Genomic DNA, 23,184 nt, shown 5'->3' with positions numbered 1-23,184 from the left:
ATGTTTAAATGGGGCTCTATATATAAGTTTATAGTTTATAGTGACCTTTGCAGACTTAATAGTATCTTTATGGCATCACTATTAAAAACCATACAATACAAATCAGACCTTTTAAGTCTCACTGTGGTATTTTATCTCTACTGCACCTGCTGTGAGGTTCCTGTACAGCAGTTCCTTCTCTTATCGTTTATATGAGTCGTAAAGAGGTGAAAAGAGCTTCATCAAGAGATAAATGCAAAGAAGAGCAAGAGAGTGAAAGAAGCTTCTTCTAGTCTGTCAGTGCTGTGGGTGTCCAGGTGTCTCTCCCTCAGAGAACCTGGCACACCTCACACATTTCTAACTTGTTACGTTATCACCAAAGCAAAGTTTACACCACACAACCTTTTTTCTCGTGAACGGGAGTCTTGCATCGGACTATATATAACTGGGGGTAACACACTTCAAGAACTTTCACAAGGACAAACCTCCAACTGCTCCCCAAACTACATTTAATCATGAACAAACACAAGAACTTAAACAGTGAGTTTGACTGATTCTCCTGCTCTTCTGCGTCATCCTGCTCATAAAATCACGCTGGAGCAGGTGAAACATCAGTGGACATCACAGTGGTAGAATGAAAGAATGAAGATCGGCTCGGGAGAAATCTTTCCAAGCCTGAGCCGAACCCGACAGACATTCTGATGCAGTTAATAAAAGCTGCACTGAGTTTTTGTTACCCTGTCCCCCACATGAATGGTTACTGCTCGAGTTTCCCTGATTACACACATATGCCGAGTAAAAAATCAGGGGGCGCATCACCGCATCTCAGTCTAGATTTCAAGCAGGATGGAAATCTGATCTGAGCCTGTGACCTGTCGACGAGGGCACACTTCATCTTTTCAAAGTTTGTTTGTGAACATCAAGCTCTAAGAAACACATTTTGTGTTCCACTGTGTTTTACAGATATGCTTGGAATGACATAAATAAACATGAAATTTGATTAATACCTGATTATACTTCAGGTCATCAGTAGGCGACACGTACGCTCCTCTGTGTAGTGTTGAAGAGCCACCAGAGATTTGACCTGCAGAGACAGTGAGGACGACTTTAGATGAACAACTTATTCAGATGTAAAAGCACGAGTGGTTAGACTCTCAGTGTTGTACCTGCGGCTACACATTTTTCAGAACAAGAAAAACAGAAGAAATAATGATTAATGATAATTAAGGCGAGCTTTGGATTCATTGTTTCCAGCATGGTGAGTTGAGTGTATAAAAGTGTCTACAAGGATTAACACAATGAAACACTGAAACCTCCACAGAAGCAGCATTAAAGCAGCATATTGATCCGAATGTCACATTATAATGGACTTTATTTATATTGCCAGCAGCAACTATCCTTCCTTCATTAGTGAGGGACCTCTGATCACACACATTTAATTCCCAGTGAATGTTTAACTGAAACCATGAGGCGAACACTGACCTACATGTGTGACGGCGTAGTCAATAACATGATCAGGTGATAACCGGTTTCAAACCCGTTAGTTTGTTTGTTCTACTTTAAACATTGATTGTACAAACTTCCTCTAGAGAGTACTGCTGATTCATTTCACTGATAAAGGTGAACTTTGAAGAAAGAGTTTTGGAAACACATCCATGTTCTGACAGAAACAAACCTGACACTTCTTTCATTCTACCACCAGCAGCTAGTTGAGCAGAAACAAGAGGAAATATCTAGTCTGGGTCTGTGCAAACATTACAAAATTCAATCTATTGCTTCCTTTATGTTTGGAACTCAGTAGAAGATGTGTTAGTAGGTTGACTGTATTAACCCTATTTTATTTGCACAGAGCCAGACTGTTATCACCTGATTCCACCTAAGCTAACTGTCTCTGCCTCCAGCATCAGAACCAGTGTTGCTGTACTGATACAGGCTCACGTAGCCAGAGCTGTCCTCACACTGCTGTGTCAGATTGGAAGAAGAGTGGCTGCTCCCGTCATCATTTTACTATTCACTCTCTGGCTTGTCTGTATTTCTTGGATACAGTGACGGTGCCCCTGCAGACCAGAAGATTTGCATGTGGGGCGGTGAGTGTTAAACAGTGACAATCCAAGAAAACAAATTAGCCTATTTCCCCAAACCTCTTCGTATTATTTAATGTTTGTAAAACCAGTGTTTTGTTGAAATTTATTCCAAAGCGATCGAGTCAGCAGAAAATATCAGATTCATGTGAGCGTGTCATTCGGTGTCAGACATGCAGCGTGGAATTCCTACTCGTCATGGCATCCTTCCGGGATGTGTGCTCGCCCTTGTTGCCATGGTAACTGGCATTGCCAGTCGTCTCATAGTCTGCCTTCCTCTCCTTCATGACCATCATCTCCCTTGGGGAAGCGGGCGCGCTTGCTGCACACACACAAACACGCACACGTAGTAAGGGAGACATAAGGCAGACGAGTCACTGTAAACTGTAAACAGATTTAGGTCCTTACAATGAGTAATACCTAGACTGCACAAACACACACACACACACACACACACACACACACACTAGAAAACAGGTAGGACAAGTATTCAGTCCTTTAACAGCAGGCGGCAAGACTGATTTGAAAATTGCACCTTTCTGAGTATTCACCTGCTTCACTCTCAACAAAGGCACAGCATCCTGAATCTTTGCTGCGTGTATTATTTCCTCTAACCATCAGTATTGTGACTCTGTGGGTGTGTGTGCCATTCTTTACAAAGCCTTATCTTTTTCACTGGGGTATGATTTGAAAGAGGTAAACACTGAGTCATCACCCCTCCCCGCATCTGCTTTAATCTTGCCTCTGTCTTCTCTTTCTCACATGACTGCACACAGGTTTCCCACCACCTGTATTTACTACGTATTTTCTCAATTTTAAACTCCCACTGGATTATTAAGGCCTGCCTGTGTTGTTATTATACATGCAAAAATCCTCTGGTACCAAACGTGGACAAATATAGGTAAAATATACAGCACGCCCTCAGTTGGGGGTGAATTTAATGATATATGAGGGTGGTGGGATCAGTGGTACGGCTAATGAGTTAGATCTGGTTAGCCATGTTGGAGGAAAACCAGACTATTGTATCAGTGCCATATGGTTCTGTGACATTTCCTCTAATATTTCCTCATTATCAACAGCTCTTCACATCCGAGCTGCTGGCCACGAAGCAGCCCGCCAGCCTGTTTGTGAGGCTGCATCTGTCTCTTTGTTTCGTCTCGGGTTCCCTGTACATTATAGCACAGTCAGCATGGATCCATACGCTCATTATTGCTCTGCTAATATCATCTATTGTAATATGTGCACCTACACGGCCAATTATCCTTTGCCAGCCGCTGCAGAAAACAGCTGTAGATATGTACACTGAGGACTTTTCACACAAAGGAACCCTTTTTTTTTCCATGAGCAAAAAAATGTCTACAGCAGTGAAATTCAACAAATGGCTCGGTGGACCATCTGTGACTGTTTTCCAACTTGTAAACTGAGAAACAAAATAAAAAAAGTGAAATTAGCCTCCAAACTACAGCATTTATCATTTTGCCACTGTCAGCTGACAGCATCATAAATCCACTTCTCTCCAGTGTGGGCTTTTAGCCACGCTAGCTTTATGGCTCTGAGGGAGGAAATGTTGGCTCTGCGGTCAGCCCACACTCTCCATCAGACTGAAATATTCTAACTACTGAATTAATTCACATTCGTTGTCAGCAGAGGATGAACCAAATCGATTTAGTGATCCAGTTATTTTTCTTCTAATGTCACCAGGCGGACGATACTTTTGGCTTTTTGAGAAAATTCTCAAAAAGCCAATACTGCGTGGATACAATAAATAGTTGGGTTTGATCATTCATGGATTCAAGTTGATGAATCTTAATGACTGCTGACTCATCACGTCAAAACTTTGGTTGAGTGATTGTTTTCTGGAACAATCTTTATGTCGCTATAGCAAAAACTCATCTGGAAAACAAAGGAAAAATGTGTGTGTCTGTGGCACTCACATACATATAACATAATAAACAATCATTTCATTCGCACTTAATGAAATGATTGGCTGGTGCACCATTCTGCCACTAACCAACCTGCCTACCTGTGCACACCCTGACCTTGCTCCCAGTGTGCATCACAAGCTGGAGAGACATACACCGCTGAAGCAGACACGATGAAGTTAGTCACTGAAAACTCGGCTTCCAGCAATTGTCAGTGTACGTTGAAATATCTGAACATGTGATTCAGCTGTACTTTGTGTCAAGTGTTACAATTAACAAAGGTTAACATGCAAATGTAGGACTGTGAACATGGTAAACATTACACATGTTAGCGTGGTCATATGACATGCCTGGGTTAGCATTGAGGTCAAAGCTCTCACTGAGCCACTAACACGGCTGTAGTCTCTTACATAAAAGATCATTTAGTGTCTTGTCTGATGATATATTTATTGCAGAACTGGTACTGAACCCCCTTTCAGACATGCATCTTGTGACATTAATGAGGAGGAACTTTTACTTGGACATCACAACAGCAATCATTGTTGTCACTGCATCCTGCCCAGAAGCAGAAATGTACATAGATTTACTGCACATCTTAAACCTGCATGCAAACATGCAAGAAAACGTGTATTATCAAGCTTAAAGTCAGGTTCAGCTCAGTGAACGGTGAAAGAGCCTCACATAATTAATTGAAGTGTCTTTCACGCAGGAGTGAGTAAGCAATGTGTTCACAGAGCTTGAGGGCAACACCAATCCACTCATTGTTCATTTCTTGTGGATTGCTTTTCCAATTTCACCTGAAATAGTAATAGGAAGGTTGACTACATGTTTTGTGTATCCTCAGTGCAGGGGATATTTTCAACTGGGAGAAAAATAAGAAAGTGATCATACGATTACCCTAAAACCTCTCTTTCTAGGCATTATAATGTTTTCTTTCTTTTAGGTCAACTCTTAAATATAGAATCAATATGACACATGTCACTTTGTTACTGAACATTAAACCAAGGTGGAAAAGAAGATTTGGTTTGACTGCTATCTACAAAATATTGGGAATTAATTATGCAATATATTACTGTGGCTCTGGTGAGATGGAGTCAGCTATTGAAATATGTATAAGTGTGTTCCATTTCAAATGATGTGAGAAATAGAAGACGGTGCATAGAATGAGGACTATTAGGTAGCAGAGTGGGCTGAGATACATTTACAGTAACACAATGACTGACAGAGGTGAGAAAAACCTCATTGCTTTTGCTTGAACAACCGGTTGAGGGGTACACACTAATAGACTTTTTTTTAACATCGCCAGAACACGGCGTTTTGTTCAATATTTTCCTGGTTTCTTAGAGAATAAATTCAAGGATCTTGATGATAAAAATCAGTTCTAGTTAAGGGACAGGTATTTACGTGTGTAATTTTGTGGAGATAGATAGATATCTGGATCTAGTGTTTTTAAATGTGGTTTCATTAGGGGACCTCTATAGTGATGGTATGCACTATAGCTGTGTTCTTCAGGACTGAAGATGTCACCATGATGCTGAGAGAATACAGTGTTGACATGAGTTAATGTTATTATCTCAGAAGCTCTTTAAAGCCTATAACATAAAATCAAATAGTAGCGCTGTAGACCCACCAGGTACGAATAAACACTTGTTTCCTGACACAACAACCTGTTCCTGACTTTTGCGTCAAAGCAAACCTGAAAACTTAATTCTCCTTTTCTGCTTTTAAATGTTAAACGTGGACCTGTCATAGTTGTATTAGGCCTGATTAATGTAAAGACTTCTGCATCACAAAGTAAAACATGCAGAGAGAAGTTATATGCACATCAGGTCAACCTTGTTATTAAGATCACTGTCACTAATGTATTACATTATCATCCACTGAAAAACTCCCTCTCTACACTAAATGTTCATTCATGCCAAATACATGGATGAAATGTTGAATATCCAGCTCTGTACTTTTCAAAGCATCTTGTCATTCAAAGCCTGAGCACTGCTGGACTTTATGAAATAAGCAGAAGAAATGATTAAGTTATGAAACTGATTTATTCGAGAATTCACTGTGAGAAGCACCAGGGAGCAACTCTCAAACCCAGGATGGTTATTAAGTGAGATGTCATGTGCGAAATAAGGTTTTCATATTCTGTATTATTGACAGTGAATAATTTGAATTGAAGAAAACACTCAGCTGGTATCACATCTGTCTAAGTGATCCAATCACGTGTTCAGTGCCAGTTACAGGTGTGAATGGACCCGAATGCGTCCTGAGATCCGATCACTGAAATCACAATCACATGTGTTCTCGGACCCATGTGACCACATTGTTAATGTAAAATGTGTCCTGGTCCACATTTGAAGTGATTCCTCCTCTCTGACCATCTACAGTTTTAACACATTGTCCACACGTTGATTTGTTTGTAGCCACCGCCACCATATCAACACTGATCACCACATTATGAATTATACTTTTTTTACACCACAGTTGCACAAGTTCATTCACCCCCTCCTGTTTCCTCTCTTATTCTCACTTGCTCGCTTACAGCGACACACACGGACACAAGCACAGGGACATCGAACACATCAGTAAACCCAGACTGGTTCAAAACAACATCAACTGCAAACAACAAAAGATGTTGTCATCACTTCACAAATACTGGGGCCTTGTAAGACTTGTATTAGTCAAACCTTGATTTCAACAACTGAAGGACATGAAGCTGTTTTAGGTGCAAGGATTTTACTTGAATCATTTATCAGTAGCTACCACAGTGTGAAGGTTAGAGAAGACTTAAGCTGCCTTGGCGTAGTTTGTACTGATGGAAAGAATTATGGAGGACAAAGGGAGAGGCGGACTCACCTGATCGATTGTTGGGTGAGGTCCGTACGGGAGAGATGGACGGAGTACGGGAGGAAGAGTAAGGTCGCTGTCTGTCTCTTTCTATCGTGGAGGAGGAGCCGACAAAGTGGTACTGAGAGTAGCCATCCTGAGAGAGAATAGCCTGTGTTAGACGTACTTACATGCCTCACAATTGTAGTAATTACTCAATAATATCTATTGAAACATGGACTAAAAAGAGATTTTCAGTGTTTATTCAGCCAGATCCCACTCAGCCATGTGTACCTTCTTGTAGAGGCTGCGGAGGTCTCTGTATTGCCACATGCTGTTCAGGACTTGAGATGCTGCTTTCACCACTTTAGGACTATGTCTAGGAATTCAGCAGAGAGAAAGAAAGAACACATACAGTATAAAGCTTGACCGTCCATCACAATGCATAATAATGAAGACAAAACTCTAAACCTGAATATAAAACATTCATAATTGCAACCACCATAGTGGAAAGACAAATGAAGATATGGCACTCAAATTGTTCTCAGACCAAATTGCATAATTGCTTGGCTGATTGATTGATTTGCCAATATTTCATTCTGCCTGCTTGAAGGTTTGACTCAGCTGACTAATGGCCACAGGTCTAATTGTCTCATATGGCCTTATCAGCACCTTGGAAATGAAACTTTATTTCTTCAAGTCATTTCGGTGAATGTTATTTTTATTATTACCAATCTGTGATTGCAAATCCTGCCTTTGCAGTGACGCAAAGCAGGGAACTTAAAAATGTTGTTTGAAGAACTGGAACATTTAAAAAAAAAAGAAATGACATGTTTATCTATGGATCTATGTTTTCTTGGCTCTCTGAAAACAACTCTAAAAACAACTCTAAACAAGAACAGAGATTTATTTAATTCTTATTTGATGCAACTTCTGGATGGAAGTAGAAAATATATTTCTCTAGATATGTAGTTAAAACCTGCATTTCCTTATATAAAACCTTATGCCATTGAAATGTATAACTTTTTAAGAAAATTGCTTTTTGCATTATTATCATTATTATCTTTCCGTTTTTTTGACTATGGGGATTCATATATCAACCGCAAATTACAATGTATTAAATTCTAATTTATTCATTACATTGGTTTCAAACTTTATTAGTACAGACAATAGACAGACAAAATAAACATTTCATTCCTATTGACTGTAAACAATCAAAATTGGGTTTTAAACAGGCAAGCTAAAATGGTTCCATGCTATGGAACTGCAATGTCCCTACTTTAAAACTTGCTGCACATCTCTTGTTATAGTCAACACTCCAGCTCGGTCCCTATGTCTCCTGTCTAACTCTTCACTCAACTGTTAAAACAAAAGTTAAAAAGAATAGATTTGCTGAAACAGAGAGTGAAAATAACCACAGAGGAACTAACCGGTCAAACTTTCTGCTGACTGTTTGACTGGTGACTCAGCTCTAAAACAAGCACTCAGCCTCTCTACACTACTCTCAACATCTATCTCCACCCTCCTGCTGCACGATGTCTCCACTCTATCACCAACGCAGAGAGGACCCCCCCCCCCCCTCCCTGTTAATATAAAGTTTTTAAATATAAAGGGCCCAGTCTATGGTAAAGAAAATAACAATGCATACAATTTAGATGAAACACACCAGTGTAAACATCACTAGGATTATTTTATATTCATTTTCTGCCAAAAATCCTTTTCACCTAAATCTTGCACACTGAACCTTTAAATCCTCCCCTTGGCCGATTCCTCGAATGACCTTCATTGTATTCATGCTTAAAAATGCTGATGATACACAATGCAACATCCTCTTCCACCAGCTTTTTAAGTGTTTATAACCTAATGTATCCTTTATAGAACACCATGCTGCCTGAGTCGTGTTAATATGCAAAGGAGTGCATCCTGCTATCAATATTCTGCATGAAGACATTCAAATGCACATGATCTTCAGTCTAGTTCTAGATTTTGAGATGATGTTCAGGGTTTTGTTTGTTTAAAACAGGATGAAGATGTTGATTTGTACCTTTTATGTTTGATTTAATGTCTGTGGCGTGTGAGGTTTATTTTGTATTATCTGTGCAACTAGAAATATGATTACATCTAATTACAGACCTTTTAACTTCTGATGGTTGCATTCTGAATCACTTTTATTTTAAATCCTGATTCTGTTTTGACTAAATTCAGCAACTCTTATGCAGCATTTTGTAAGTTAAACCTGCGGCTCCTATCGTTTCTTGGTCAATGTCTTTTGAGGTTGACTGGTTATATAGTCTTTAGTCACATCTTACAAACGTGGTAAAATGAGTCAAGTTAACTCTGATATCAGTTTAAAACTTGTTCAATTATCAAAATGAAAGACAAATGCTATCCCATAATAACTCTACCTACAATCTGATTTTCTCACCCTCCTTCTACACACTCTGTTCTTCCATCTGTCAAAAACTTCCCACTCAGCTTACTTGTCTCCTTTGCTGCGGGCGATGCCGATGAGCTTCTCGATGCCGCCGGCGTCCCTCAGAGCCTTGGTGTTCTCCATGTTCTTGGTGATGACCTCATGCAGCGCGCAGCAGATAGCTGTGATGGTGTCGTCCGACATGGTCTTCCCCATCAGGCCGCTGTTGTTGGCGCCCCCTCCACCTCCTCCTCCAGTGCCGCTGCTGTTGTTGTTGTTGCTGCCTCCAGGCAAACGGTGCACCAGGTCCCTCATGGCGTATTTACCTGTGGGCAAGCGGGGGTGACAGAGTCAGCGAGGGGGGTGGGGCGGTGGAGTAATGTAGGTTAAAAGGTTTTTTAAAAAGAAAGGAGGAGAAGGTTCAGAAATAAGATGTGGAAAGAAAATGTAGCTTTTGTTATGCTCATTTTGATACCTGAGGTATGTGTTGTCTTATCAGTAACTTAATCTAACATGTCTGCCCATGAAGCTGATTGACTTAACAATTACTTTTCTGGCAAATGAAAAGACAGTTTGTTCTATTTTCTACTAAATCTTAATCGCACACAACGGTACAGATGTTAAAAAAACAAGGGGCATTAAAAGTCTGTCATGTCCAACTTCAGTTCTGTTGCTTGGCAACAGCAATAAGGGTCGGATGAGCTGGTGATGCCAATCATGAGCTTGACATGATTGGCATCACGGAGCAGGTAGACCGCATCCTCCAAGGGATGCAGCCCCTAAATTCAGACACAGATACAGTGTAGGTTTGGAAGTTTGGGACTGTGGGCTGGTAAATGAATGCATGTAAATCTTGTTTAAAAACTCACAGACTGATTCTACTAACTGGTTGATTTTATGTATGACATAACATGCAGAATATAAATAAAATGTTAAGTAACCTATCCCTGCTCCCACCTCCAACACAGACATACCTCCCTTCATATAAAACAAAAAGCTGACCCACATGCTGCTGTAGAAGTAAAATTACAGCCTGGCTGAGTGCTGGTCAGACAAATGATGGAGACATGGCCACGTGATCCAGCACCGACTGACCACATTTCCCATGACACCCCAAATCTGCTGTCAGGCAATCTTGTCTACTCTGCTCTGTGCCCCTCATTCTGATTGGGTCATCACCCTAGGGTTGTGGGGGTTGGGCCACACTGTGACACACTGACACCTCACATCAACACTACATATGTTTCCCTGCTGTAAAAATCCCACTGGTGTATGAAACATCTACTGCAGAGTAATTATATAAGAGCAACCTATGATATCGCTCTGCTGTAGCTATGCAGTTGTAGTGATGTACAGTATTTGTTGACAACTAGCTACTTCTCTGAGTGTTGGAGCTAAATTAAATGGTCTAACGGCATCAAAACGACAGCAGATGTGTTGCAAAACATCTGAGGAAAAAAGCCCTGGAGTGTTGAGGTGAGGTGTGTCGTAGCGGGCAGGAAGCAGGACATAACGTATAAATTCTGCTGTGCACATTGACACCAGCGTCACCCTGCATCACCAGAAGCTTTTGATCCTCGTTTTCTTTCTACGTTGAAATCTTCTTCTCTTTTTCATCATAGAATATTTGTTTTCTTGCAGTTGTTTAACTTTTGCATCCGTCGCACTTTTCTAGTCTTAAATACCAGTACAGTTTTTGCCATTCACCCAATCACACACATTGATATTGAGAAGAGAGAGAACACTTCTCCATGTGGAATGGAAGACTTGGATCAAACCACCAACCCTCTGGCTATTATCAGGAGAGTTCAGTACATGTCTGAAAGCAGCTCTAATGACTTTCTCTTTTTCAGCAATAAAAACAATTCTCACCAGATAAAAAAAAGTGTTTCAAACTAGCTTATTACAGTAAGTTATCAAACTTAATTGAACCACGTAAACAGCTATATTAACGATGGCGATGGAGTCACAGTATTGGCAATATTCACATACCAACTCTGAAAGTGAGTTTGTAACATTGCTGTAATAAACATCAGCTGCCTCACAGTGGACCCGTCTGTGCAGACAGTGTTAGTATCTGATGAAAGCTCTAAGGACGTAACTACATAATAAGCTGTGTCTCTAATGCAATTTGATCATGTTAACAAAACAAAAGTGAAGCCAAGACAACATGTCCAGTCAAACTACACTGCACATGCATGTCTTGTGGCAGTGCAATACTGTTATAACTGACATTACAACCTTACATAGACTACACACATGAATGGTTGCATTAATTTACAGACCGCATGCACAAACACAGTCGCACACATGCACACACGCACACACACACACACGCCTAGCTTAGCTCAGAGCCCCAAGCATCAGACAGAGACAGTGGAGGAAGGCATGTGGTTGTTGCTATGGGGACCAACAGAAAAGCAGTGCTATCTGCTAAAAGAAAGAAACTATCTGCATACAGACGACCTATCAAATTGCCATTTGTCCCATTTCTTTTTTTACAGACACATCCACCAACCCACTGCTAGTGCGCCATTTGTATATGAATAATTCTGCAAGTGGGTCAAGATAATTGCTCTTGTTTTCAGTGGCATTACCTTCGATTGAGGCAGAATTAAGCACATTACTCCAGTAGTATCAAACAAATAACACTTTATAAATGTGCCCCAATAAAGATAATTTGCTCCTGAAAATTATGCAATAACTCCCCTGCAGACTATTTCTTGTGTTACCTTTCCATCAAGACTTTGTACAACTGTACCCCTTGTATGATTTTTTGTTTTCTATGAATTAACTACTCACCAATGAGCTCCTTGTTCCTGATGTCCAGAGCCATGTTCCTCAGCGCAGTGGCCACAGCACACACCACCCGGTCATTGTCTATCCTCAGCAGCTCCACTAAGATGGGTAGGCCCTTCTCCTTACGCACCGCAGCTCGGATATACACCGACCACTATAGAGGGAGACCACAGATGCACTGTTATTCAGGCACCTTCCTGTTTTCCTTATTGTGAAAAAGTGTCACAAAAAATAATTGTAAATATCATCTGATATCTGTATCATTGAGAAAGAACAACACATGGAGACCTATGGATGCAAAACATTTCTCTTAAAAAGCTTTCTTGAAAAACGTAAACATGATTAAGACTGACCTAAATGAATATTAGACCTACTATGTAATATTTTAACATATCTAAATAAGTCTGATTATTCAATTTCATTATTTTCATTATTATTTTGGGACTTTTTAAGAACCACTGGACACCCTGCATAGCCTACTACACATGATGAACTTGATGGTTGATTCAGCAGTCTGCAGATTAAAAAGAACCCTCAGCATAAGGTCACATTACTTGGTATTTCTGAAGTTTACTGCTACGTCTCGTGGTCTTTTACAGCAAATGGACTTGTTCAGTTGTCGTTGAGATGGTTTAGTTGTTGCTGATATTTTTATGGTTTAGTGTTTTCTCATGTAACCTACGTTTGCTGAGGCAGCCCCTGTGAGTGAGGTTTGCTATCACATAGCACACAACTTTTTGCTGTGCACTGAAATCTCTCTTTTCAAAACACCTTCTGGCACCTACTGGTATTTCAATGCACTTGTAAACATGCCCTTTAGTATCACAATGATCCAGCCACAGACCTGAGCTCTTACCTTCCAGCTGCCAGCAGCCAGGTTCTGCAGGGCCCCAGCTGCTCCCTCCAGGGTGTCTGGGTTGGAGCACTCAGACAGCAGTGTGAGGTAGGGCTTGACAATAGTGGGGTGCCATAACATCTGGATGCCTTTCGGGGGCTCCGCCAAGTCTGGAAATGGGCCGACACCGTCCCACTGCGGAAGATGGGACATAATTCAAGACAGAGAAGCACTTTGAATTCTGTGTGAGGCGAGGTTTGATAGTGGTGAGATGCCAGCAGTCCCCTCAGGCAAGAGCAGGAAAGGGGAGAGAAGATTTACTATTCATAAACAGTGTATAAATAAGCTGGCATTCATCTGTTTGTGCATGTTGTTTTTCTATCTCCTCTGTAATTTAAATCTGACATTTTCCCCTGCATTGATGATGTATTTGGAACACACACACACACACACCTATTGTACATTAACAACAACTGTGTTGGCTGTTGAATAGAAGTGATCTCTCAGTGAACCTGCAATATCATTCACACAGATCACTGATGATAGTGTGTGGATGAGTAAATACATTATGAAACATATAATTATTTATTTCCTTGCACACGACTATTGATTATTTTTTGTTTGAATACATTCCCCTTGTTTTTGCTTCCACAATTCTGCACTTTCAAATGCAACATAAGCAACATAAGGTCAGTGACTTATGTTGGCTGGCCAATGACTCAATATTATTGTCATTAACTTTCACAGGAATCACATTTAATGAAAACATGTTACTTTACACATTTCTGTGGTTGAAATTATTCATTCGGTCGAAGCTGAAGTTATTATGATGTGTCTATTAACAGTTGCATGATGGTAGATCACTGATTATTAATTAGACCTTTATACAAAATTCAGGATACATTTTCCACAATGTGTTACAAATTGATAGCAAAAATACTTGTCAGACACACTTTGTCCTCATAACCTTTTGTTATGTCTCGTCAACTATGCTAAGTTTATTCATGTTCATGTTTTAAGTTATGTCATGCCTGTGTTTAGTTCATGTTAGTCATGTGTGTTTGGAGCACTCGGTGTTAAGTTAAACTTCACTCATGTCTAGTCTCAACGAGCACTTCCTGTTTTATTTTGGTACTCACCTTTTCCCTCTCATTTCAGACCCTGACTTCCTCCCTTTGTTTGATTTTCCCGCCTTCGTGATCGTCTTCCCCGCCCCTGATTGGTTTCACCTGCTTTCTCCTTCCTCATGTATAAATAGTCCTCGTCTCCCTTTGTCCTGTGCCACTTTGTCTTGTTCTGTCCTTAAGCGTTAAGAGAGTTACTTCCAAACCGACTTTGTGTGCCTATTCATGTTTTCGATCTTTTGTTTGATTCATAGTTTTGCTCGTGTTTTGTTTTCCTCTGTGAGAGTGGCTTTTGTTCATGCACCTTTTTTTGACTTTAAAATAAACCTTTTTGTTAAACTCACTAACTGCCTGAGTTGTGCATTTGAGTCCACCAGTATTCGTGTCTGAGGTCATTGCACCTTTTTTGTACCTTTGGAAATGATGAAAGTAAAAACATACTTACATACTAAATATAGCAATAGGTAAACATTAAGCTAGTCCTTGTCTTGCTTAAAAGTCAACTAAGAAACATGCTATGTTAGACTGATGTACAGTCAGATATCAAATTATAACAAAACATTTCCTTCCTTGGCCTCAGTATGCAGCCAAGTGTACAGTATATTTCGGACCCTTCTACAGGATTCTACCAGAGAGGTTTACCAGAAAGGACATTTCCAACCACCTGATGAAGATAACATTAGCTCAAGTGAACAATTGGCAGTCTGATGGCTAGAAGCCTGGATTTCAAAACAAATGAGAAATGTTAATAAAGATCAACTCCAAACAAGAGTCCAGCTTTACTGTAGATACTAGCTATATGTTTCTGTTATGTCATGCTTTTCTTTTTACATATTATTGTCTTTGTTAAGCTATATATCTATATTTCAGTACACTTTATTCTGAACCCTTTGTATTGGTTGTTTGATGTCCTTCCCTTTTTTTGTCACTTTTTATTCAACACTTCTTCAGTATAGGAATTCATCTGTTACGGTTCTTTAATGATGCAAACACACTACATTGTTGGTGGCACTATTTATTAACTTTGTCTCATATCCTTCATAAGACTTGGTCCAACTGGGTAGACTGGTCTGCAGAGGAGTTCCTATCTGCATCACTGTTTGGCTGCTTGTATCGCTAGCTTCGTAACTGGCACAATAAATCCCAGAACACACCCACTGGATTCCCAAACAGAAGGATGCATTTGATGGAGCCATTGTAATTGGACACTAGCTGTGCCGCTGTGACACAATCAGTCTTCAAATGTGCCTCTGAATGCTGCAGCCTCTAGGTTGCAACACACCTCTTCCTTTGACTAACTTCCTTTATTCTACTTCTTTCCCCTCTATCATCCTTTTGTAATTTCTATCCTGCACTTAAACACAATTTCCCTTACTCTCCCTTTATATATCCTCTCCTCTCCTCTAATTACCCCATGGTTGACAGAGTTTTGCTCTGCTCAAAAAGCTCCCCAATCGCTACTTCATGGTAATCACCCACAGCTGCACTGGAGTGGAGACAGATAGAGGGGGGAGAGGGTTGGTGGGGTTACGTATTATCGTTACAGAGAGGTTATGATTCGTCTCTTTATTTTCTGATCCCAGAGTTAAGATCTCTCATCCCTCTGGTTCTGCCTGGATACACAAGAAGTTTGTTGAGGCTTTACGTGACAAATGGAAGTTAAAGGCCTGGTTCATCGCTACTATTTTTGTTAAAACATCCATTCTCTGTCTTAGTTGGAAATGAAAGGAAGGAGAAAAATAGGTTGCAGGGCTAATGAGTAATTCACCCTGATCCACCGGAAGGGTTGGGTTTTTAATTCCCACAGCTTCACTAGAAGTTGTAAAAGACCTCTTCCACTCAACTAGAATGTGATGCTGATTGCTTATTAGCATGACAAGAGGCCTACTCCAAGGAAGCTGTTTAGTTTCTGCCAATTCTTCAACTAAAAGAGAGCTCATTTTCTTTACTAACGACAGGATGAAACTCTGCCTGTTGGCAACAGATGGACACACCCCGAAAATCCCGAAAGGGAAAATCAGCCTGGTACATCTGAGTCTGCGCACAGGTCGTGGCTGTACAAACATCAAAAATGGGTGTAATCTAAAGGTAAAGCCATAATCTCTCCATGCTGCTATATAATAACTCTGCAGCATGTACTGTATTTATGATGTCATAAAGATTAACATCTTATTCAAGACACATCATCAAGCATTTCTTGATGTAAATCATGGATGTGACCCCAAATAATCCAGGAGGTAGAATGTCTGGAGCTGAAAATAAACTCTGGTTCAAACATCATAAATATTAAAGAAAGATGTTGTGCATTCATAAACATTCATTTTCACTTGTATAAAAGAAAAACCACATATCGCTATATGTGTTTTTGTTTATATCATACAGGTATATTGTCTTAGGACCTAAAACATACAGCAAAGATGGGAAGATTTTAAACTGTATGATGAATCATACACAGTTATACAAATGGTTGAAAATATCTATATTTATATTTTGTTATTTAGTTGTTACCAGAAAATCAGTGTTTATTTTGGCATCTAATTTTGATTTAGTTGTTTTCATATATTGTTTTTTCTCAAACATTCCTCATTAGATTTGTCAAAGACATTTTAGTCTAGTTTTCATCAGGGAATGTTTTGCTAATGTTTTCCCATCCATTTTCCATCCAGTTGTCACTTCTTTCTGCTCTACAGTATTACAGTAGATTTACATTTCTTGGTTTAGGAATTTGCATTTTCATACTCGGTTGTTCCTGCCCACCTACAGCTGCCACAGCCACCCGTGTTCTCCATTGCAGAGAAGCCATTCATGCAGATCGGCTCAATTGTTCTCGGAAACACTGTTTCTCTGTCAAAGTTTACCCTTACAGAGGAAGCCAAACTGTCAGATAACAAAGCGATATTTCATCAATGAATATCTAGGGGAGCAACCCTGGTACTCACTCATTTCTTTCAAAAGCAATATAAAATATAGCCAAAGGCAAAAAAACAACAACCAAAAAACCGAATTACTGAGAATTCAGGGTTAAAAGTAGTAATCTGCATGAATGGAAGCTGGTCTAGAGGAGAAGTTGGTCAACTGAAGAGATGTAGTTAATTATATCAAAGTAAAAAACATTTTACAAAAAAGGAAAACACTAAATTTCGACCAACACTAGGTCGTGAATTGTGGAGATTCTGAAATGTTAATCTTATATAGAGACCTTGTGGTCATGAAGGCTGAACCAGCACATCATACATTAAATATACAGTGAGTGGCCACATGGAAAATAAGTTGATTGTGTTTGATTATAATCATAACAATAAAACCAATAATACAAATATTCACAGAATTATGCTTATTCTACACAAACACTGGCAGCTGACAGGAGAAAACTGCTTAACAACTGAGGTGTGAAATCTATTTTCTCATTAAGACTCGGATACAGCAAAGCATTTAATTTAAAATCCAATAGGTCTCTCTCTTAAGTCAGTTATTTAAACAGTCACCCCCACTGATAAACTGCTCCATAGACTCAATACCTTCCACTTTCCAAAGGCTTTTGTTGCATTATGATAGATATGCAAGAGGCGTGCTGTAGGGTAATCTATTTTATTTTGTCATATTTGTGTTCTGCCAGTCAATCTTTCAAACTGTTAGCGTGTCTCCTGTAAAATGATTCACATGGGTAAGTTGGGGGCTACACAACATATGGGAAGTGACAATTATAATTCATTTTCCTTGTCTTGAAATCATCAGATTCCTTCTGTTGAGTGATGTTGAAACAGTGGTTTACGTAGTTTGCATTTAAAAGTCCTTTTATGTCTCTTGAGCCAGTAAAATATATCTGACTGACAATAAATTCAGCCCATAAATCATTTTTTTTCAGAGAATTGGCAACTTGACAGTTATGTTACTGAGCACAATGCTTCTAACAGTACTACAGCAGGTTAGATGACTCAATTCACTCTTTTGGGTGGTGGAGGAAACTGTTCCGACAAACTCTAAGTCTGTGATGCTTCTTGTCTCTTACAAGCTTGTTACATACTGAGACAGTAATTTCCATGCTCAGCTTTGATTGGGCAGATATCTTAATGTGCAACAACTTTACTTACTACCGCTGTCGCTGTGTTTGTTTGTTTGCTTGTGAGCAATACTGAAACCATTTACAATGAAACTTGGTGGACGGGTGCAGTATGAGTCAGGAAAGATTCCATTGAATTTAAGTGGATGTGGATCAGATCCAGGAATTTGTATCACATTTTTTACCATTTTGAAATAGCTAGAGATTTCACCGATTTCCCAGGGAATAATTAATGGATCTTGATGAAAAATCAAACACACTTAGGGGACTGATATCTATGAATGTGTGAAATTTTGGAATTTGATTGAATTTAAGGGACTATTGGCTCTTGGCAGAGGTATGTGCTCTATTGGGTGTCATTCTAGTTCAATCAGTGGTGGTATGATGTATCATAAGAACTGAGAAGCCTGAACTGCTGTGAATTAAACTCTCATTGTATCCCATTTTAGTCTGTATAACCACTTTCTCACTTGACAAAAGACTTACTACAACCCACTAATATTTGACTTTTCTCTTCAGTATGAATGTTTGCTGTAGTCACAGATATTTCTCAGCTCCAGTTGAGATCAGCAGTGATGTAAACGTGACGTGCTAATTTTATGTATACCAGGTGGATTTGGCTGCATTCAGACTGAACACACTGAAATCTTTCTGTCGGAGTATTTTGCAGTATTTTTTTCGGGGTTGATATACAGACATATGCTAGTTGTAAAAAGCTAACAACACAAGCCTAATCTGTGCGCACAAACACGGAGAAGAACATAGTATATGTATGTCCAAGTGTCACAATTCTCACCTGGTCGTGTCCCTTCTTTTTCTTCTTCTTCTTGCCCCAGCATCCAGAACTCTCAGCGTCCTTCCCGCCGGTGTCACACAACAGACCATCCAGCTCCTCCGATCCCCCCTGCTGGCTGTGAGATGTCTCTGCCGCCAGACGGTACGACAAGTTCCTCAGGATGCACACACAGTTCTCTACAGTCTGAGGGAAGGTAGAAAAAGACAGAACAGAGAGATGATAGAAGTGTGGAGAAAATGTTGAGGGACTGATGGTAATCAAGTGAACAGAAAAGATACAGTAAACACATGCACACGTACTATAGAAATACACTGTACTGTACAGACTGTATTCATAGACATATACATACACATGCTGTGTGCTTAGTGTAGTCAGACAAACACACATGTACGCACACTAATACTATTGTTACGAGACGCCATGCAGGCAACAGTCACACACTTTGATCTCGGGAAGGATTTCTGCGGATTAAAATCTTGACGTCTGCAAGAGCCTCCACTCAATACACCAATATTTATACTGGAAGCACATGCACAAGCAAAAAAAAAACTCTCTTATAAATTTCAGTACTAGCCGCCACTGCAAGTTATGTGAATTAGAATGCACATATACATATATTTGCATTAGTTATCTATCCATATGTCAAAATTATATTACAACCAATCCTTACACTGTAACAATCATGAAGCATGTTTACAAAGTAAAAATATACAGTATGATGCTGGACAATGATAACGCATACATTTGCACGCAGGCTTGCACACAAACACGCAATATTTTATAAATATACTTAGTTGTGCATAGGCTGGAGGCCTTAGGAGTGTGTGTACTGTACATGGCAGTAGATTGTATGTGTTGTATGTGAGTGAGTTACCTTGCTGTCAATCTCACTGCTCCCCAGAGCGGTCTGGATGACATAGAGCAGAGCGTCTGTCAGCCCCTCACACTCCCTCATTCTCCTGCGGGCCTCCTCACCAGCCGAACTCACATTCCTGTCAAACACATAAACACAGAGGTTCACATACACCACATCAATGAACAGTCCCACTAAAAACAAAGATCTGCTACATTAGTTTTCACATTGTAATTCACAGAACTTAAATCATCCAGTAGTTTCTTAGGAGTTTTAAGTGAGTGGAAGTTTGTATGTTTGAATGTTAAAGCATATGGATACTATAGGCGCTCCTTGTCTGTGTGACAGAGAGGAGAGAGAAGACCAGTGTAATGCCCTTTAAATGTCAGACTATTAAAGATGAACAGAGGATACGTGTACCCTCGGTAAGAAATGGCACTGACCTGCCAAAACCCCATTAGTGGCATTTGTTTTCCCAGGTCCTTAATAAAATTGCTCAGACAAATTTGTTCAAGTCGACACATTTCAACACATTTTATCACAAAAATAAACAACAACAACTTCATTATATAATGGCCACATTAGTTTTGAGAGCGTGGAAGAAGTGTAATCAAACCAAACCATTAGCAAGATGACTGATGGTCTGTGCTCAGCTGTACATTATAATTTACATTGTGTGACTGTGAAATAATAGAAAAGCTGATAAGCTGTGTAGTACTAATGTAGTAAAAGACCTCTGAATCACTGTCTGTGATGATAGCATGTCTAGACTGGTCCTGCTCAAATGAAGACAGAACTGATCAATAGCAGCTTTCTAAGAAGGGTTTATGAATGGTGACCTTTTCCTAGCTAGGGGATAGATCCATAGCTAGCTACATACAAGCGACGCAGCTTTAAAGTTGGTTGTACGTCACAAAAATAACATTAACAACTAGTCAATGACACTTGAAGAACACATACCTCAGCCAAGGCAAAGCCCCTATCTCCCATGTTAAAGAAATTAAAGTAATAAATCATGGATCTGCCCATTTACTCAGATCTGCTTCAAAGATTAATTCTTAATTGAGTCATACTCCACCCCTCCACAAAATGTGTAAATCCATTATATTTTTGGAGTAATCCTTCTAGATAACAAAGAAAACAAATGCCAAATCATCGAACCTCAGAGTAGAAATTGAAACGTGTCAGACTGAATGAATAGTAATTCAGTGTTGTTTGAGCAGTAAAGCTGGATTTTCACAATTCCTTTCAAAGGACAATGGAAGATGGTAAAACCAGCATTTTACAAGGAACTGGCTTAAAATGAGGAAACAGTGTTTTATTTCGCAGCTTAAAAGTCAGAAGACAGTGATTTGAATTCATCACATCTCAAGCCCTTTGTCTTAATGTAGCTGTAATGGGCAACTTATTGAATTTATAAGGCCAGCATATGTTAAGTGTGCATCTTCTATTCGCTATGTGCTGCTGTCACTATAATGTGCACTCTTTACTTCCTAAGTGCAAGTACAAATTATACCAGTTTGACAGTTAGAAATGTAATGGTCATGTGTTGTATTGTAACAGCCTGTGTCTGACCTTAACATAACTGCATAAAACATGTATTTAAGAGTGGAGTGACGTGTTTTAGATAAGAGACTGCTTGTTTCATTCTGAACCTCAGTGGACGATTCATGATCTATTAAATAACATGAGCATCATATATTAATTATACAGTCAGGTTGCTGAGAGGCTGTTGTGTTCACGTCTGCATCTCTCCTGGCTTTTACTGTTTAATGTGAGTGTTGGTGCAAGGTCACCTGAGTACAAATTAAAGCATGCATGTACGTGCGCGCGCACACACACAGAGTCAAGTCTCCATAAATTCAGAGGACATTATATTGACTAACATGCATTTTTTGGTGACCTTCTCTAACCTTAACCATAACGACTGCTTTGCCCAACCTTCAGGCTTACCCTACCCTTAACCTGACCTTGAAAAACAGCATAAATAAAAAATAAATAAACAATAAATATACTATAGAAATTGTCCTTACCCTAAATATAAAAAGCAAGTGAAGCTTATAAGGGCTTTTTATCCTCATTAGGAAGACAGGTCCCCATAATGACCGTGTAAACAGATTTATGTCTCCACAACATGAGTAATAACTAAACCATAGACAAATCCACATAAACATCCAAAGGTACACACACACACACACACACACACACTTTCTGTCTTTAATGTTTCCTTTATTTTGGCTACTACCTATCAATGGATTTGATTCAGTTAACCTCAGTAAAGAGGCTCCTATTTATTTTAATCAACTGCAGGTTTCTGCTAAATGCCTACACACGAGTGCTTGTATGGTGTTGTTAGGCTGAATTCTGAGAATTGTCTTTGTTATATTCAAAGAATCAGTCCAGCCAGAAAACCTGGTCTGAGGAGAACATAATGGATAATGAGGAGGACGAGTGGCAGCTGATGTTGAATTGCTGTAGCACTTATTAGACAAAATACACAAGAGCTGTAGAGAAAGAACGACAAAAACACTATCAATTTACTCTCTGACAACAATTGTCACCATGGCTCCATGACCCTGGGGCTGGTTATTCTCTGCCACCCTCCTCCAGTCTCTGTACAAGTCTTCTGTCTTCTACCACCCAGCATCATTCGTCATTCATCCACCTCTTCTTTCTTTCAGTAGGCGAGCCATTTTGTACTAGATCTCATGGCTAACTAGTTAAAGTGCCCTCAGACTATGGTGTGAAGCTCAGTTGTTAGGTGCTAGTTGCTTTGAAAATGAAATCTAAAACATCTTATTATTTTCTAAGATCTTTTGCAGATACTCAAGCTAATGTAATCAAGTGTAAACCTGCTTCCCAAAGAGAAAAGGGGGTATCTGGGAATAAAATATTTGAGCATACACAGAAACAGGTCCTCTCTGTATGTCTCAGAATGAAACATTTATTATTATATGGCATGTAAGAACGAAATGGTAATTATGAAAATGATACTGTACATTTTGTGTTCTGTAATTGTTCTTATGCAGTTCTATTTTGTTCAATTGTTTCCTTTTCTTTTTAACCTATATTCATTACCTGACAAGGAAGTTGTGGTTTCATCTGCGTTTGTTTTATTTGTTTGTTACCAGGATAACACAAAAACTACCAATCTGATATCCATTAAAGTTTGTGGAGGGGTGGGCAATGACACTTGGAGGAACCCAATCAAATGTTGGAGCGGTACCAGATTCTTTTATTTTTCAACATGGCAAGATAGGGCATTAGCTTTGTGGGGGTATATGTGGTTTCTTAGTGCCCTTCTAGTTCTGTACCTGGGCTGCTGTGACATCCAAACTTCCCCCATGGGAATCAATAAAGGGTTTTCTATCAATCTATCAACAGATCAGTCAATGAAGATGGACCCGCAGCCCACCTCAGGTCAATTGAGATTTCAGTTCTGCTTACTCTCAAACATTTTTCAAATGTTCTCCCACTCACTCTTCAGAGTAGATGAGCT

At 39.6% G+C, this 23,184-nt stretch overlaps 1 protein-coding gene across 12 annotated transcripts in view; it reads right to left on the bottom strand.

Moving 5' to 3' along the window:
* ctnnd2b (catenin (cadherin-associated protein), delta 2b) overlaps positions 1-23,184 on the bottom strand; it is a 154,789-nt gene that overhangs the window by 4,052 nt on the left and 127,553 nt on the right. For all 12 annotated transcript variants that reach the window (XM_069511174.1, XM_069511173.1, XM_020110668.2 and 9 more), the window contains 9 exons: positions 19,707-19,824; positions 18,833-19,015; positions 12,874-13,047; positions 12,021-12,171; positions 9,286-9,544; positions 7,100-7,184; positions 6,836-6,962; positions 2,254-2,382; positions 987-1,063 (listed from right to left, as the gene is read on the bottom strand). In XM_069511174.1, coding sequence (XP_069367275.1) covers positions 987-1,063; positions 2,254-2,382; positions 6,836-6,962; positions 7,100-7,184; positions 9,286-9,544; positions 12,021-12,171; positions 12,874-13,047; positions 18,833-19,015; positions 19,707-19,824 — 1,303 coding nt within the window. The remainder of the gene's footprint in view (positions 1-986; positions 1,064-2,253; positions 2,383-6,835; positions 6,963-7,099; positions 7,185-9,285; positions 9,545-12,020; positions 12,172-12,873; positions 13,048-18,832; positions 19,016-19,706; positions 19,825-23,184) is intronic.

The sequence above is a fragment of the Paralichthys olivaceus genome, chromosome 16 (assembly GCF_024713975.1).
Source record: "Paralichthys olivaceus isolate ysfri-2021 chromosome 16, ASM2471397v2, whole genome shotgun sequence".
Taxonomy (NCBI): domain Eukaryota; kingdom Metazoa; phylum Chordata; class Actinopteri; order Pleuronectiformes; family Paralichthyidae; genus Paralichthys; species Paralichthys olivaceus.
This window is presented reverse-complemented; position numbering and strand designations above follow the sequence as displayed.